Source organism: Leptidea sinapis, chromosome 4 (genome assembly GCF_905404315.1).
Source record: "Leptidea sinapis chromosome 4, ilLepSina1.1, whole genome shotgun sequence".
NCBI lineage: Eukaryota > Metazoa > Arthropoda > Insecta > Lepidoptera > Pieridae > Leptidea > Leptidea sinapis.
This window is the reverse complement of record NC_066268.1, coordinates 12,440,693-12,454,182: the sequence shown is the minus strand read 5'-3', so window position 1 is coordinate 12,454,182 and position 13,490 is coordinate 12,440,693. Positions and strand designations below refer to the sequence as shown.

Sequence of the window (13,490 nt, the reverse complement as noted above, 5' to 3'; positions counted from 1 at the left end):
TTCCAGACTGATCAGATTCAGGTTTTGAATCAATCCTCACTACTTCACTCATATTTTCTAATCATTTTTAAAATATCCTTTCATCCAAATCATCAACTTGCCTCACACAAAACCTTTCTTTTGCAACTTGCGCCCTAAGTTCTATCGACGCTTCTGTCCTTTGATAGACAGAAAAATAAATTTATTCTAGTAAAAGGGCATGCACAAACACTTTCGAGGATAACTTTTCACATTCTATTCTTATGTGGTGTGGGATCGAATCTTTTTGATTTGTTCAAAAAGCTTTAAATTTCACAATGGTAAAGTTAAGCTGGGTGTTACCGCCTTTTTTTATAAATAACAAACACCAGTATTCTGTTAGCGGTCATAGCACTAAACAGCTGAACCTATTCCCAAGAAGTACTTTATTGGGTCCATAACTACTATATATATTATACTTTTTCACTAGAAGATAATTTTTCAGTCGGACATTTTTTATTTTTTTTAGATAAACGCGGACCCCATATTACCAAATTATAACTTTTATACATCAACCATTATTTATCTGAATAAATTGCTTGTGTTGATGTGTCGTTTTTTAAATTGATAGAATAAATAATCACATTTCTCATCAGAAAAATTATATAGCTTGTTGGATAAATAAGGTGCTGATCTTTTGTTTTTAGTAACCTGCCATTTATAACCTAATCGTTTTTTTTAAACACGACTGAAAGCCTGTCTAGTATTTTTAACGACAATGTTCCGTGATCACACGCCATCAACAAGACTATCTGAATTTTATAAATATTGTCTATATTTACACAAAAATTTACATTAAAACATTTTATTCACTGAAAACAAATGAGTAGAAATTTAACGTGCTTAAAACAGCTGAATCGACTTGACAATACAAAATAATGATCTTTAATATCTTTGGAGCAATTAAGACTCAGAAAAAATCACTTATACTTTAAAACTAAGATTTATACTTATACCATCTAATGGTAAAATAGCAGATATCTAATCTAAAACAACTTACTCAATGTAAAACTTACTCCTAAATTATTGATTCATTGTGTTTTGCTATCATTAATTAAGAGGGTAGAAATTGTTTTATTCTTAAATGATATTTTTGCTCTGAATACTTTGAACAAAGTAATGCATTATTTTCAGGCTATCACCTACGATATGTTGCTTATGGTAAAATCATTTCCTCCTGTTCCATTTCTCGCTGCCGAACAGCCACCGCTGTTTCAACAAGAAGATACAAGCATTTGAACTTGTCCTCACTCTCTGCCGGCACCACCTGAATTGAAATGTTCCATTTTAGTAAAAGGCAATACAGTAAAATAAACATGGAACCATTTCGGTCAGGTGTTGCCGGCGTAACAAGTCCTAAGATCCAAAACATAAGCGAGATACAGGTTAACAATTCCCTTTTACGATCAATACACCATATCAAAGACGAACCGACTGATAACTCTACAATAAAAGAAATATATATTTTTAGAAATTTATTTCAACAGCAAACTAAAGTTCCATTCGAAGAACATAACATAATATTTTCTTATACAAAACAAGGACTGTACAACCATTTAAAGCTTAATTTTGTTAATAACGTAACAATGTCTGGTATGTACCAAACATACAATTATGGGCTTCTGGATTCAAGCCATTGAAGTGATTATATTAATATTCATATTAACTGAAGTGTGTTAGACATAAAGGCAATATAATATATGTTTCCATGTAACGTTTCAAGGATCTTCGAAATGCATAAACATGTATTAACTTTTGAATTGCTACCATTAACGTACAATAAACAACTAGACTAACGATCACGCATAAAAATTGTCTGAAGCAAAACCCTACGCGTCTATTAGGGAGAGTTTTCATTCAGTTCTGCTTCGACCGCGCTTTGAGTACACAGCCACGCAATGACAAAGCCTCCCAATGCCTCGTGTTCGCGTCCAAGTATCTAATGAGCGTATACAATAACTTTGCCATGAAATGTGGTGTTAATTTTAATGAATGTTTTAATGTCTTATCTGTATATGTATACGCTTATTATATTGTATACGTATATACAATATAATAAGCGATTATTATTAGCAAATAATAGGCGATTGGAAGTCTAGTTATCTATTGAACGTCAATGATTTCTACACATCCGAATGGACAAAACTGCAATTGCATTATGACTGAACAATCCATTATTGTGACAAGAAAACTGTTAACACTAAAGACATAAAATGGGTGCAATTTATATTATCATGGGTTTTTTTGTAAATAATGCCCACCTAAAATGATAACTTAAACCACCTAAAACTGATTAGTCAATGTGCACATAGCGACCACAACGCATGTCTTACTAGGGTCGGTCATTCCAGAAGGCGTCTCAATACGAAATCCACTATCAAGTGTATTTTTGTCTCTTTTATGCACAGTTATGAAGACGGAGACAACCATACATTACGTAATAAATACTTCTGGCATACGGCCCTAAAACAAACGTAAATATCTCATGCGCCTGACATAATTCACTATATATATATAACTCATTATAAATTTAATTACAATTGGGTATGGTAATTAAATCACTATCACAATATATGTACGATGTTACAGCTGGGGTATCTCAATACAAACATAAAACAATCAAATTGTACGTGTCACAAGATGGCGACGTCAGTTCCTATTTCGGTCACTTTCAATAAAATCCATCTCGCACTTTAATATAGCGATATCATTAATTTTGTTATTCAGCCTCTGAATTAAGTAACTATTCCCTAAAGCTAAACAGTCAGACGTGTGCTCAATATGTTGTCGTAGTATTATACAAAACTTTAGAAGCGCGTGAGTTGAATGCAGTCGGGCTACCCCCGTAAGAAAGAAAGAGAGCTAAAGAGCAGGAGCATATCCCCCCGCTGTCCGCACGCCTCGCCTCACGGGCCTTCAGTGTAGTGCAGTGCCGTAGCCGTCGCTTATTACGTGTTATTTTATATTATTTGTGATGACTGTTCAAAAAACACGAGTTTTTATTAATCGCCAAGCACGGGAAATGGCAAAAAATGTTTTCGATATGTGTGTTGAAGGAAGGCAGAAGAAAATTTGAGATATAATTATTAGGTTAAAATGTAACCTTAAACATTGCTCAACTCTGCATTCAACTCGTGCGTAATCTGTGCCCAAATTAAATAATCGCAAATATCTTCAAATTATCTGTCATTATATATGGGAATAATAACCGCAGTGGTCAGCTATATTTATAGATACTTACCCCAACTAGGTTAGGTTAGCTATGTCAGAAATGGTAATTGCAAAGTGGCCCTCTTATGGTATAAATCTATTTGGTTTCATTGCATCTTAAATTGACAGAGAACGAACCCGGCACCATCTGCTTCGATGAAAAGTGTCACACAATTTATAGTTTGAGCACATCACATTAAGTCATGTCGGTGGTGGCGACTTCTAGTTCCACTGCAACGGGAGGCGGTGGAGTGCTGCTAACCTGTCTCCGTGGAGGAACGGGCGTCAGCTGCGTCCAAACAGCGCCATCGCCACCAAGTTCTGGGACCTCCTCTGTGCTCACCGTCACCACAGCTGGGCCCCTATGTGAAAGAAACCACAACAAAATTATTACGCGTGTGATATTAGTACCCACGTAAGCTATAACCTATGTAATTTCCTTGACGTAGAATAGTACAATGTAATTTATAACAAGCAAGACCCGAAGGCAAGCATTTTGAGAGTCAAGGCAAAAAACAGATAAGAATAAAACGAAATGTTAATTATTATTAATTACAGTCTTTGATCAAGGTTTTGTTCAATTTAAGTAGTTCATTAAAAGTACCGATGGATAGAAAAGTATTGGCAGAAAAGTGTAACATGTTATTTAAGTTTAATGATGAGTTACTTACATTCTGGGGGGGCCCACATGCATGTCTCTATCGTCAGAGCCATAACGAATGGTGCTCTGCCAGACTGAGGGATCGTACTTGATCTCCTCTTCGCTTATTGCACTGGAGTATCCCTCTTCCCCAAAATCATCAACGTCACGATATACCAACAACCCCTCCCCGTAGTCTATATGAGAACGATTAGGGCCCATCATGTTCTGAAAACAAAATTTAAAAACTTAAATTTTAATGCAAACCATTATTGTGTTTGGCATCAAATAAAGCTTTGCTTATTCTAGTTGAAGATCTAGCTCATAGTTTCTCAACCTTATTTCTGCTCACCGCCCACTTTGAGAATATGTTTTTTTCTAGAGTATTTTCGTGTATTTTTTTGCCTTTTTAGACTATATTTTTTAATCTACCCACGCCCCACCTGCACCATCTCAATGCCCCCTAATTTTCTCTGGATCTTCTACTGCCCCCCGAAAGTCTCAAACGCCCACAAGGGGGCGTTATCGCCCACGTTGAGAACCTATGATCTAGCTGAATGAGACGTCACTGTGTGATGGAGTACGTTTATAGATGTAAGTACATAGTTTCAAATCAACCAAGAAAATTATGTCGACTTACATGAACTTCACTCCACGGCACAACGTTGATGTTTCCTACGGACTGGTATCCCATGCCCATCATGCCTGAGGTAGAGGGAATGCCCACCATGGGCCCCATGCCCGGTGGCTGCTTCCGACCCCTCCGCGATATCGTGTACTGCAGGGGATCGTGACCTTCGCGTCTGATCATCTCGGGCAGGATCCGACGGCGCGCGTTGATGAACCAGTTGCATACCTTCAATGATCGCTCATACTAATATTATATAAGTACGTATAGGTGTTAGCCTAGAGTCTAACAGACTAACAGATATATTAGATCGTTGGTGATCTTCTTTTCATCCAGCCCAGCGAGCAGTCTGGCAAATTTGGCCACCACGGCCCCCGCTCGGCTTGGTTGGAAAAGCTTTAGAGCTATCAGCATAGGGGAGGTTTTTAATCGGGAGGAGGGCTAATATGGGCCCCATTTAGTGGTGATGTAATAGTGTAGAAACTATTATATTAACCTGTAGCACGGTCAGGTTGGCTTCCTGACTCAACGACATCTTCTCCGAGTCACTCGGGTACGCGTTGAATCGGTGATCGTAGAGCCATCGCTTGAGGATCCTCACGGAGTTCTTGGGCAGATTGCCCCGCCGCTTCCTTACACCTCCCACCAATATCCCCTGGGGCGGGGGTAACCGGGGCATCATCGGGCGCACATCCGCATCGTTCATCCAGCTGTTGCCAGAGTCGATAATGTCTTCATTTGACGATGTCGATGGAAATCGATCCCGAGCTGTGAGTCGGACAAACGTGTTACATCTTGTGTAAAGAGGTTATGGCCCGGTATTTTTTTGGCATCAAAATTTCACAAAATTACAATTTTAATGTTATATTATTACCAAAGAGAGACTTACAGAACAATGTTAAATTACATACCCAGTGCTAAACATAAATATAAAGAGTTGACAAGTATTATATAATTTTGAGAATTAATTTCTTTCTAAATTCTTTATAAAGAAATTAATTCTCAAACTTAATCCATTGTAAATCAAGGAAACGGGACCGTTATCTATGTAATGGTGCTTTTGGTAACTTTCGGCAGTTATATTAATGATGATATAATTTATCAATAGATTCAATATTTTTCATTAAAATTTCATCAATTTAAATATATATTACAATATTATGACCATTTATATAGGCCCCGCCGAGATGGCGTTACTGTTATTAATGAATATAGAGTCTAGTCTGCCTGCTATAATTCAGAGGATATCACCAATGCTCCCCAGGTGAGGACGCGCATATCGGCCTCAATTAATGCATCTCAGTACGTAGATTTCACGTATCTGCTAAAATAAGTGTCCTTCTAAGCATATAATCGTTGGATTAATGATCAAAAACACATCAATAATATAACTTATTTGTTTTATAATGTCTAGTTATATAAAGTTTACTCCGTGCTGGAAGTACCACAATACGTTTTACTTTCTGAAGTTGTTGGATTGTCAGAAAAGTTTGAGTCATTAGTTTTTGTCATAGCAAGTGAAGGCTATTGCCGTATGAATATTTTAATAAAGCGCTCAAAATGGCATTACAGATACTCACGCAATCTGATCTTCATAACTTTTATCACTGATTTACGCAGCGTGGCGATTTTGTTTTATTATTTTCTTGAAGCCGGAAAAAATTTCTTCGCCACTCTTCCCGCTGGCGATTATCGGCAAACTGATTGGCTATTTATTTTGAAATTCGATGCATTTTCGTGACAAATGACAACGACTTGTGTCGCTTGTCGCGATTTGATTTGAAATTTCGAAAAATACATTCTTTGGGGCCAGCAGTGTTTTTAACATTGATTTGAAAGTAAGGAGGTTTTAATGTAACTTTTTCGTCAACGCGGCTTCAATCCTCAGCTTGTAATGAGGTTACAAAAATGATTATAAATATTTAATGAGTAAAGTAATTATAACCCAATTATATAATATTACATACATAATTATAATTAACTTTTAGTATCATTTTATTATATAAATGTTATTAAATTACTTAAAGTTATGTAATTTTTTAAATATTTATTTACATTTTATGAGGAGAATACGCTGAGGTTTTGATACTAAGTACAAGACTACTAAACTAGATTTACCTAAGTTAAATGTTAGTTTATGCTTTATTCTTTCTAAAATAAAATTAAAATTAGTAATAATAATACAAGGATTACCATTAGTAAAATTTTTATTTTTCTATCAAAACATAAATAACAAAGTAAAAGTAAAATTATTTAATATCCACCCAACGATCTTTGATGTTAGATTCTGAATATCTACGGATAGGATATAAAAGATATTGTGGGCTATGTAATGTGACTAGCCATCAAATTATCTCACCCGCTAGTTGTTGCTTGTTGGGTGCACCATGTTTGCAATATTATCCGTACTGATAAGCAAAAACTTGAGAGATACAATTTAATAAAATATAAAATTATAATAATTTTGTATTACATATTAATAAGAATTTAGTATTGCTAATAAAATGTCAGAATCTACCAGGTCCATTCAAATAGTTTTGCCTCAGAATACAAAATAATAGCAATTTGATATATATTAAGTACTGTTTTTATCCATTTAATTTAAAGCGACAATATTTGTACGGTTCTATTAATGAACCTACTACTTAAAGTTCTATCTATTTGCATGTTAATACAAGTTAAGGCGAAGAGTAAGCAGAAAACAAGCAAACATGGTGTTTTTAGACAAGTTTTGTGGTGAAAATAAAGCATTTCGAGCAATGAACATTACTTAATCCTGTTACACATATCCTTAAGTCTTGTTTGTAGGTTGCTAATGCTTGCTGTTGGTTATACTCCACCAGTTAACACTCCCGAGTCTTTTTAAACTACCACTTTTCTTTGCAGTTAAACAAGTTTTTTGGCATGGCAGGATGTATTTTTTTAGTACTACTCCCAGAAAAGTTATTCTTATAGCCTGTACTTTTTTGTGTAGGTACATTTATTCAGATTAGTAGTGAATAACGAGGATTGTAAACAAATAAACTGTTTTCCACGCAAGAATTTTGAAAATATTGGCTTTGTTACATAGATGGCAAGCCGGCAGCCGTGAACTCATATCGCTCAAGGTCGCTAGCATTTAGTGTCGCCTTAAGCATCGGTGAACCGTAAGAGGCTCACGCCCTTCTACGATATTTTGTAGTTAGAAGTCGTCCCAAGGAGGTTATTTGACAATATAGTATTTGACAGTGATTAATTGTGGAATCAAAACCAGGTCTCATGCCATTAGGTACAGACTCAGTTTTGCACATATTAATGTATGAGTCTACTAAAGCCCTAAACATTTGCGACATCTAGTTACATGACCCCCTTGGGGGATTGCTCTCAACATGCTTGTCTTCGCCTCTTGCTGTATAAACAGTGGAAGAGGTGGTAGGTTTAGTAGCACCTCAATGACCAACCGTAGAGTGGACGTCATAGCCCCGGTTACCAACATATACAGCAAGTCTCTGCAAGCTGCTTAATCTGTTTGCAGTTGTTTTCTGGCTGGCTTTCATCCATCAAACAATAGGGGCGTACACAATGAATAGCCATAGGAGGAGCTTAGAGCGGACTCCCCAATCAATCCCCCGTCTCCTTACCAAACGTCGACTTACACCGAATACCATCTAAACCTTTTTTACTGCTTTGTCGAATGTGTGAATTCCACGTGAGTTTCTGGCCGAATGTGACTTCCAGATAATTAGCCTCAGCTTATTGTTCTTCCTTTCTTCATTCTTAAGTGGAGCCGTTCAAATTGGGAGACTTCAGTTTACCAAGCGTTATTTTTTAACGAATTTTAATGAAAACTCTATAAACGAAGAATTCCAAGCTTTACTTTAAGCCGGATTTTTGAACTCTAGAAGAATTTGATTCCAGAAGCACTATGCACATATTTCTGTGGGGCTGATGTTACTATTAAGTTTTTTTAACAGTAGAGCGACAACGAGACTAAAGCTACTGAAGTTTTAAGTCTCATTTAATACACATATAAGACAAATTAAAAAAAAAGATCGCTGGCGATTTATTATAGGGTATAATTATAGGTGTATTACATTATATGCTTATAGAATTATCAGAAAAATGGTAAGAGTTGTTTAAGGTAGAAATTGAATGAGATTGAAGTTGTATTTTGTAAGTCTTCTAAATGATTTTTCTGCGGGCATTATTTTGTTAATTTCAATACAGTCAAAAAGCTGCGTGAGTATAATAAATTCTGCAATATTTTATAATGTGCCACCAAAAATTACGACCCCGTAAAGGACCCAGATAAGGTGTTAAGTGGTGTTATTGATTGCAAAGTAATACCTCATTTCTTTCAACACATTATTTTGGATATGACGACGTACACCCCTGATAGTAAACCAGAGAATACCTCCTACAACACCAGAGGAATAAGTGAATCGTTGCCAAGTTGCTGTTTACCAGTGGGAGTCTTCCTTGCATAGGTAGGTACGTAAGTACTACAGCGACGCTTTTTTCTATTGTGAAGCAGTAAGGTGCAAGCAATATTGTGTTTTGCTTTGAAGGGTGCCGTAGTTAGTGACATTACAAGTTCAGTGTACAGTTAAAGAGAAGTCGAGCTTATCAGACAAAATATTCCAAATATTTAAACCATAATATAATAAAATTTAAAAACATAACAATTAACATATTAATATCAAATCACGTAGAAACTATTTCACGCTCCTCGGTGGTGTCTCGCGATTCATCGGGAGGCTGGATCATGGCGGGTGCGGACACTGATGAGGGGGCGTGCTCTTGTTTCCGGCTCTTGTCTATGGTGTCGGAAAGGATCTCCTTGAGTGCTGTGGCCAAGGCTGTGGGGTTCCCACTGCTGTCCAACTGAAAACGTCACATAAACATTATAACCCCGCGAAATCATCAGTTTGCAAAAGGGAATTTTGGTTGGTAATTTTTGTCCAACCAAAATTTTGTCCTGGACCTTCGCTGGCTGTCTATCCCTCTCTCAACTTGTGGGAATTATACTCGGATGAATAAACAATCGGTTTGCATAAGTTGTCTAGAATTACAAATGAAATTTCTAGTGAATGACCGATGTTTTATTCAGTTTTTCATCCAAATATTTTTGATGATCCCCTTAAAGTTTAAACAAAACATGAAATTTCTTAATTAAAGTTAATCATTTACGGCCCAAATTAATAATCAATCTAATCTTTGATCTTCGGTTTTTCGATCAAAGATATAATCCAAGTCTTTGGTTAAGTGTAACAATAAACAAACCATGGATCAAAATTGTAATCTTTAGAATCAATATATCTTTGGGAGGAAGGATTACAGATTACCTCTGTTCGAAAATGACAGTTTGAGCGTGTCAATAACATATCTCTCGTTTTGGCATTTCGATCAAAAAGCAACAATATTAGAAGTCATATTCACCGCAATTTATTTGCCATCAAATAATTGCAAAGCATTCGTTGTAAAAATCTCAGACGGTATACCCACCCTGATAACGTGGCCACCAAATCTCTTATGTACGCTTTTCACTTTGTGCGCAGCTTCTCTCACAATCTGCCGAGCTGCATTGATCTCCGATTCTGGTCTGCCTAGTTCTGATAACTTGTTTTGTAGTCTTGTTGCTGCTAGCTGAAAGAAATTGTCATTTCCTTTTAATTGGAAATTAAATTATTAAATTAAGTTTTTCTACAGTTTAAGCATGTAACTGCTTCAAATTATTATTTTGTCAACTATACTTTTGAAAACTTGTCAGATGCAAATCGTATTAGATCGTGTACTAACTTCGTACTTTTTCCTAAACATTTAATGACTTTCTATCAACTTATTACTAAGCTAACTAAGCTATTAACATTATCTGCCATTGCTCTCTTGCTACAAATAAGAAATTAAATGAACACTGCTGATTCAGAACATTTGACAGTATTTCACATAATTTTGGAATATCTTAGTATTTACGCATCTCGCTCTCGCTACATAAATAAAATTTCTAACCTCGTTGTCCACTTCAAGTGCTACAATTTTCTCCGGCCATTTGACTTGTCTGTTAAATATATTGGACATGCGAGGATTCCGTGGAAAACCAACCAGGATGAATCCCGAGGCATCCTTGTTCATAAGCATATTTTCTTTGATCAGGTCCACCGTTAATTGCTGCGAGGAAATAGTTACAGTTAATTTCAAACATAATTTCTTTAAGTTTCCAAAGTTAAAGTGCCTACACCTACCTATGAATAGAATCGTACCTCTGGAGTGACATGGACATGTTTGTAATTCATAGAAAACAAATTCAAACTGTTTGGAACAACTTTGATGAATTCTTACGGATCTTAAAGCAGAGCATACTCGCAACTTACGCCGGTAACGCATATAAAAATGGAACAATGCGAAACAATCAATCAACCCTCGATAGAAGTACACCATATAAGTACAAAAATAAGTGTAGTTTAAGAAAATTCTTTTAAAATTTACTCAATACCTCTGGTAATTCTTCTTGGGCCTGCAACTTATCACAAATGAGGCGACCCCTCGCCGTGTCTTTCTCAGATTCTGCGCGCACCAGCTCTCCGGGCCTGATCATCATGTAGCCTGTGATGTTGGAGATGGTCTCTGCCACAGTTTGATTGCCGGCACCTGGCACGCCGTTCACAAAGATTACTGGCAGATGTTTAATTGGTGTCATGTCGTATAATCCATCTTCCTGTTAAAACAAAAAACTTGCCGTTTGATATTATTCTAAGTCAAATCAACTCTGAAATAAATGAACAAGATAAGACGGTTGAGCCATAGCTGTAGGACTCAGCCCTAAGTTACAAATTAAATAAACTTTGCGGAAAACTTTTCAGTTTCATAAATTACCGTAAAAGAATAGTAGAACCTCTCCAGATTATTTAAAATAGGTAATATTACCTTGACTAATCCCAGAGTTGCACTATTTCGATTTGCAAACATTGAAATATGCTGTTCTACATTAGTATTTTGCAACAATTTCTAATACATTACATACCAAAAACCACAACTTACTTCCTCCGTTCTTCGAGAGTAGAAACAACCCATTATGAGGCTAATAATGTAAATTAATTCTCAATCCAAACAAAAAGCATTACCAAATTTATGTCAATTTTTTTGAAATGGTAGGTACGTCTAGATTTATGACGGTTTTTGATGGTGTCATATTTAGCCCGTTTTTTCTTTTATACAGTAGATAAGCAGTATTTATTGTTGAAAATTATGTATTACGATTTTGGTTGAGCCTGTAATCGCATATCGTCTCGTTGGGTAAATGTACGCAGTTAGTGTGTGCATGCAAAATATTTTAAAAACAATTTACAACTAAAAATCTTGTATCTTTTCCGTGGCTTTCGCACCGTCACGTTGTTTTGTCACGAATTATTTGAATTGGTTTTTGCTTAACTTTATCCGATATTTTACTAAAATTTGCTTGTAAGCTTGTTAACGTATGTACTTCTTTATATTATCTAGGGTGACTAATGGTAATGATTAAACAGTTAGGATGATCCAATCGTCAACGATTTTGATAAACTCTTGTTTGATGGTTAAGGGTAATAATCCGCATAAATTGTTCGTATAAGTATGCTAATGCGTTCAATTGCCCTATATGGATTTTTTTTATTTGCAACTTTTGCTTAAGAATATTATGTATTGAAAATACCAGATCTAGGAAAGGCCCGGCTGGAAATGTCTCAGATAACCAGTTATAGAATCTATGAAGTTTTCAATGAAATTAATTCGGTAAACGAAGAGCTGCATATCAGTTAAGATAAATGAAAGCGCTCTACGGAAACGGCTCAAAAGTATGGGGTGATGATATACCTTACCTGCTTACGTAAGAGCTCAAATTCCGGATTTATGTAATTGCGCAAATTTACCCATATACTAGGGTTTATGGGTTAATGTAGTGTACACATTTTAGGACGCTTCAAAACGTAAATGCGCAACCTTGTCCCACATGAACCAAGTCAAGAACTCTTCGTGATGTTTCTATACACAAATAACGAATTTGCAGATAATATCTGCAATTTCTTTTTAAATTAATCCAGAATCAGCTTGCTATAGTTGAGTTCGTATTATCTTATAATAGATATGAAGACAGTAACAAAACCACTAGATCACGGATACGTTTACGATTACGTATAGAGACACTAACTGGAATATAGACCTGAGGCCTAGATTTAATTAACGGATCAATCAATCAGTAGTAGTGTGTTTGCTTTTTTATACTTGCTGCAATTAGAGTTAGGAATTAGATTTAGAAGTAGTCTTTATTGTATAAGGCTTAGCACGCACTGCGGTTAAAGGCGAGCGGTTTAGAAATAGCTGAAAACACAAAACAGCATACAACCTCGCACTGCGGTTGGCGTTTTGCTTAATTTTATTCCAGTATCACCATGGATTTCTGGCGAGCAGCATGTGTTGCGGCTTTGGTTTTCAAAATAGAAAAAAGAAAACGAAAACAGCGCCGTCAAAGGTACTGGGTACACTCATTAACAGATCAAAGACATTTGAAAGGGTATTTTCGCAAAATGTACAACGACGTGCTGTAGCATCCCGACGAGTATATTAATTACTACAGAATGTCCATGTGATGTGACATACCGGAGATAACAAAAGCTGAAATACGGGCCGCAATACTCAAGATGTCAAATGGCAAGGCCCCTGGTGAAGATGATCTCATCGTAGAAATGGTCAAAGAAGGTGGGGATGTGGTCTTACAGTTCCTTATTAAACTCTTTAATAAGTGCCGAGTACCGGAAAAATGGGAAAGTGCAACGATCATTCTGCTATTCAAAAATGGGAACAAATTAGACCTTAACAATTATCGACCTATCAGCCTATCATCACAGCTGTATAAATTGTTTACGAAAATTATTACCATTCGTTTGACTAGGAAACTCGACTATTACCAACCAGTTGAGCAAGCAGGTTTCAGGGGTGGTTTTAGCACTATGGATCACATATTAACTATGAGAGTAATTATTG

General features: G+C 36.1%; 2 protein-coding genes across 2 annotated transcripts; both read right to left on the bottom strand.

The window, feature by feature from the left end:
- Positions 1-807: 807 nt before the first annotated feature.
- On the bottom strand, positions 808-6,199 carry LOC126979926 (uncharacterized). Its single transcript, XM_050829521.1, has 6 exons — positions 6,077-6,199; positions 4,993-5,264; positions 4,509-4,724; positions 3,900-4,096; positions 3,491-3,590; positions 808-1,285 (listed from the first exon to the last, which is right to left on the bottom strand). The coding sequence occupies exons 1-6, from the start codon at positions 6,090-6,092 to the stop codon at positions 1,175-1,177; spliced, it is 912 nt and encodes a 303-aa protein (XP_050685478.1). The 5' UTR covers positions 6,093-6,199; the 3' UTR covers positions 808-1,174.
- Positions 6,200-9,120: 2,921 nt separating this feature from the next.
- Positions 9,121-11,655, bottom strand: LOC126979938 (adenylate kinase isoenzyme 1-like). Its single transcript, XM_050829534.1, has 5 exons — positions 11,514-11,655; positions 10,969-11,190; positions 10,485-10,643; positions 9,981-10,121; positions 9,121-9,359 (listed from the first exon to the last, which is right to left on the bottom strand). The coding sequence occupies exons 1-5, from the start codon at positions 11,544-11,546 to the stop codon at positions 9,180-9,182; spliced, it is 735 nt and encodes a 244-aa protein (XP_050685491.1). The 5' UTR covers positions 11,547-11,655; the 3' UTR covers positions 9,121-9,179.
- Positions 11,656-13,490: the final 1,835 nt, after the last annotated feature.

What these genes read in the sequence shown, in the direction of transcription:
- LOC126979926 (XM_050829521.1), bottom strand. An exon ending in TGCCGTGGAGTGAAGTTCAT is followed by an intron (nt 4,097 to 4,508) that starts GTAAGTCGACAT and finishes TTTTGTTTTCAG; the next exon opens with AACATGATGGGCCCTAATCG. An exon ending in CCGTTCCTCCACGGAGACAG is followed by an intron (nt 1,286 to 3,490) that starts GTTAGCAGCACT and finishes ATTTCAATTCAG; the next exon opens with GTGGTGCCGGCAGAGAGTGA.
- LOC126979938 (XM_050829534.1), bottom strand. Translation starts at nt 11,546, where the DNA reads ATGGGTTGTTTCTACTCTCGAAGAACGGAGGAA. An exon ending in ACTCTCGAAGAACGGAGGAA is followed by an intron (nt 11,191 to 11,513) that starts GTAAGTTGTGGT and finishes TTGTTTTAACAG; the next exon opens with GAAGATGGATTATACGACAT. An exon ending in TTGGTGGCCACGTTATCAGG is followed by an intron (nt 9,360 to 9,980) that starts GTGGGTATACCG and finishes TGACGTTTTCAG; the next exon opens with TTGGACAGCAGTGGGAACCC.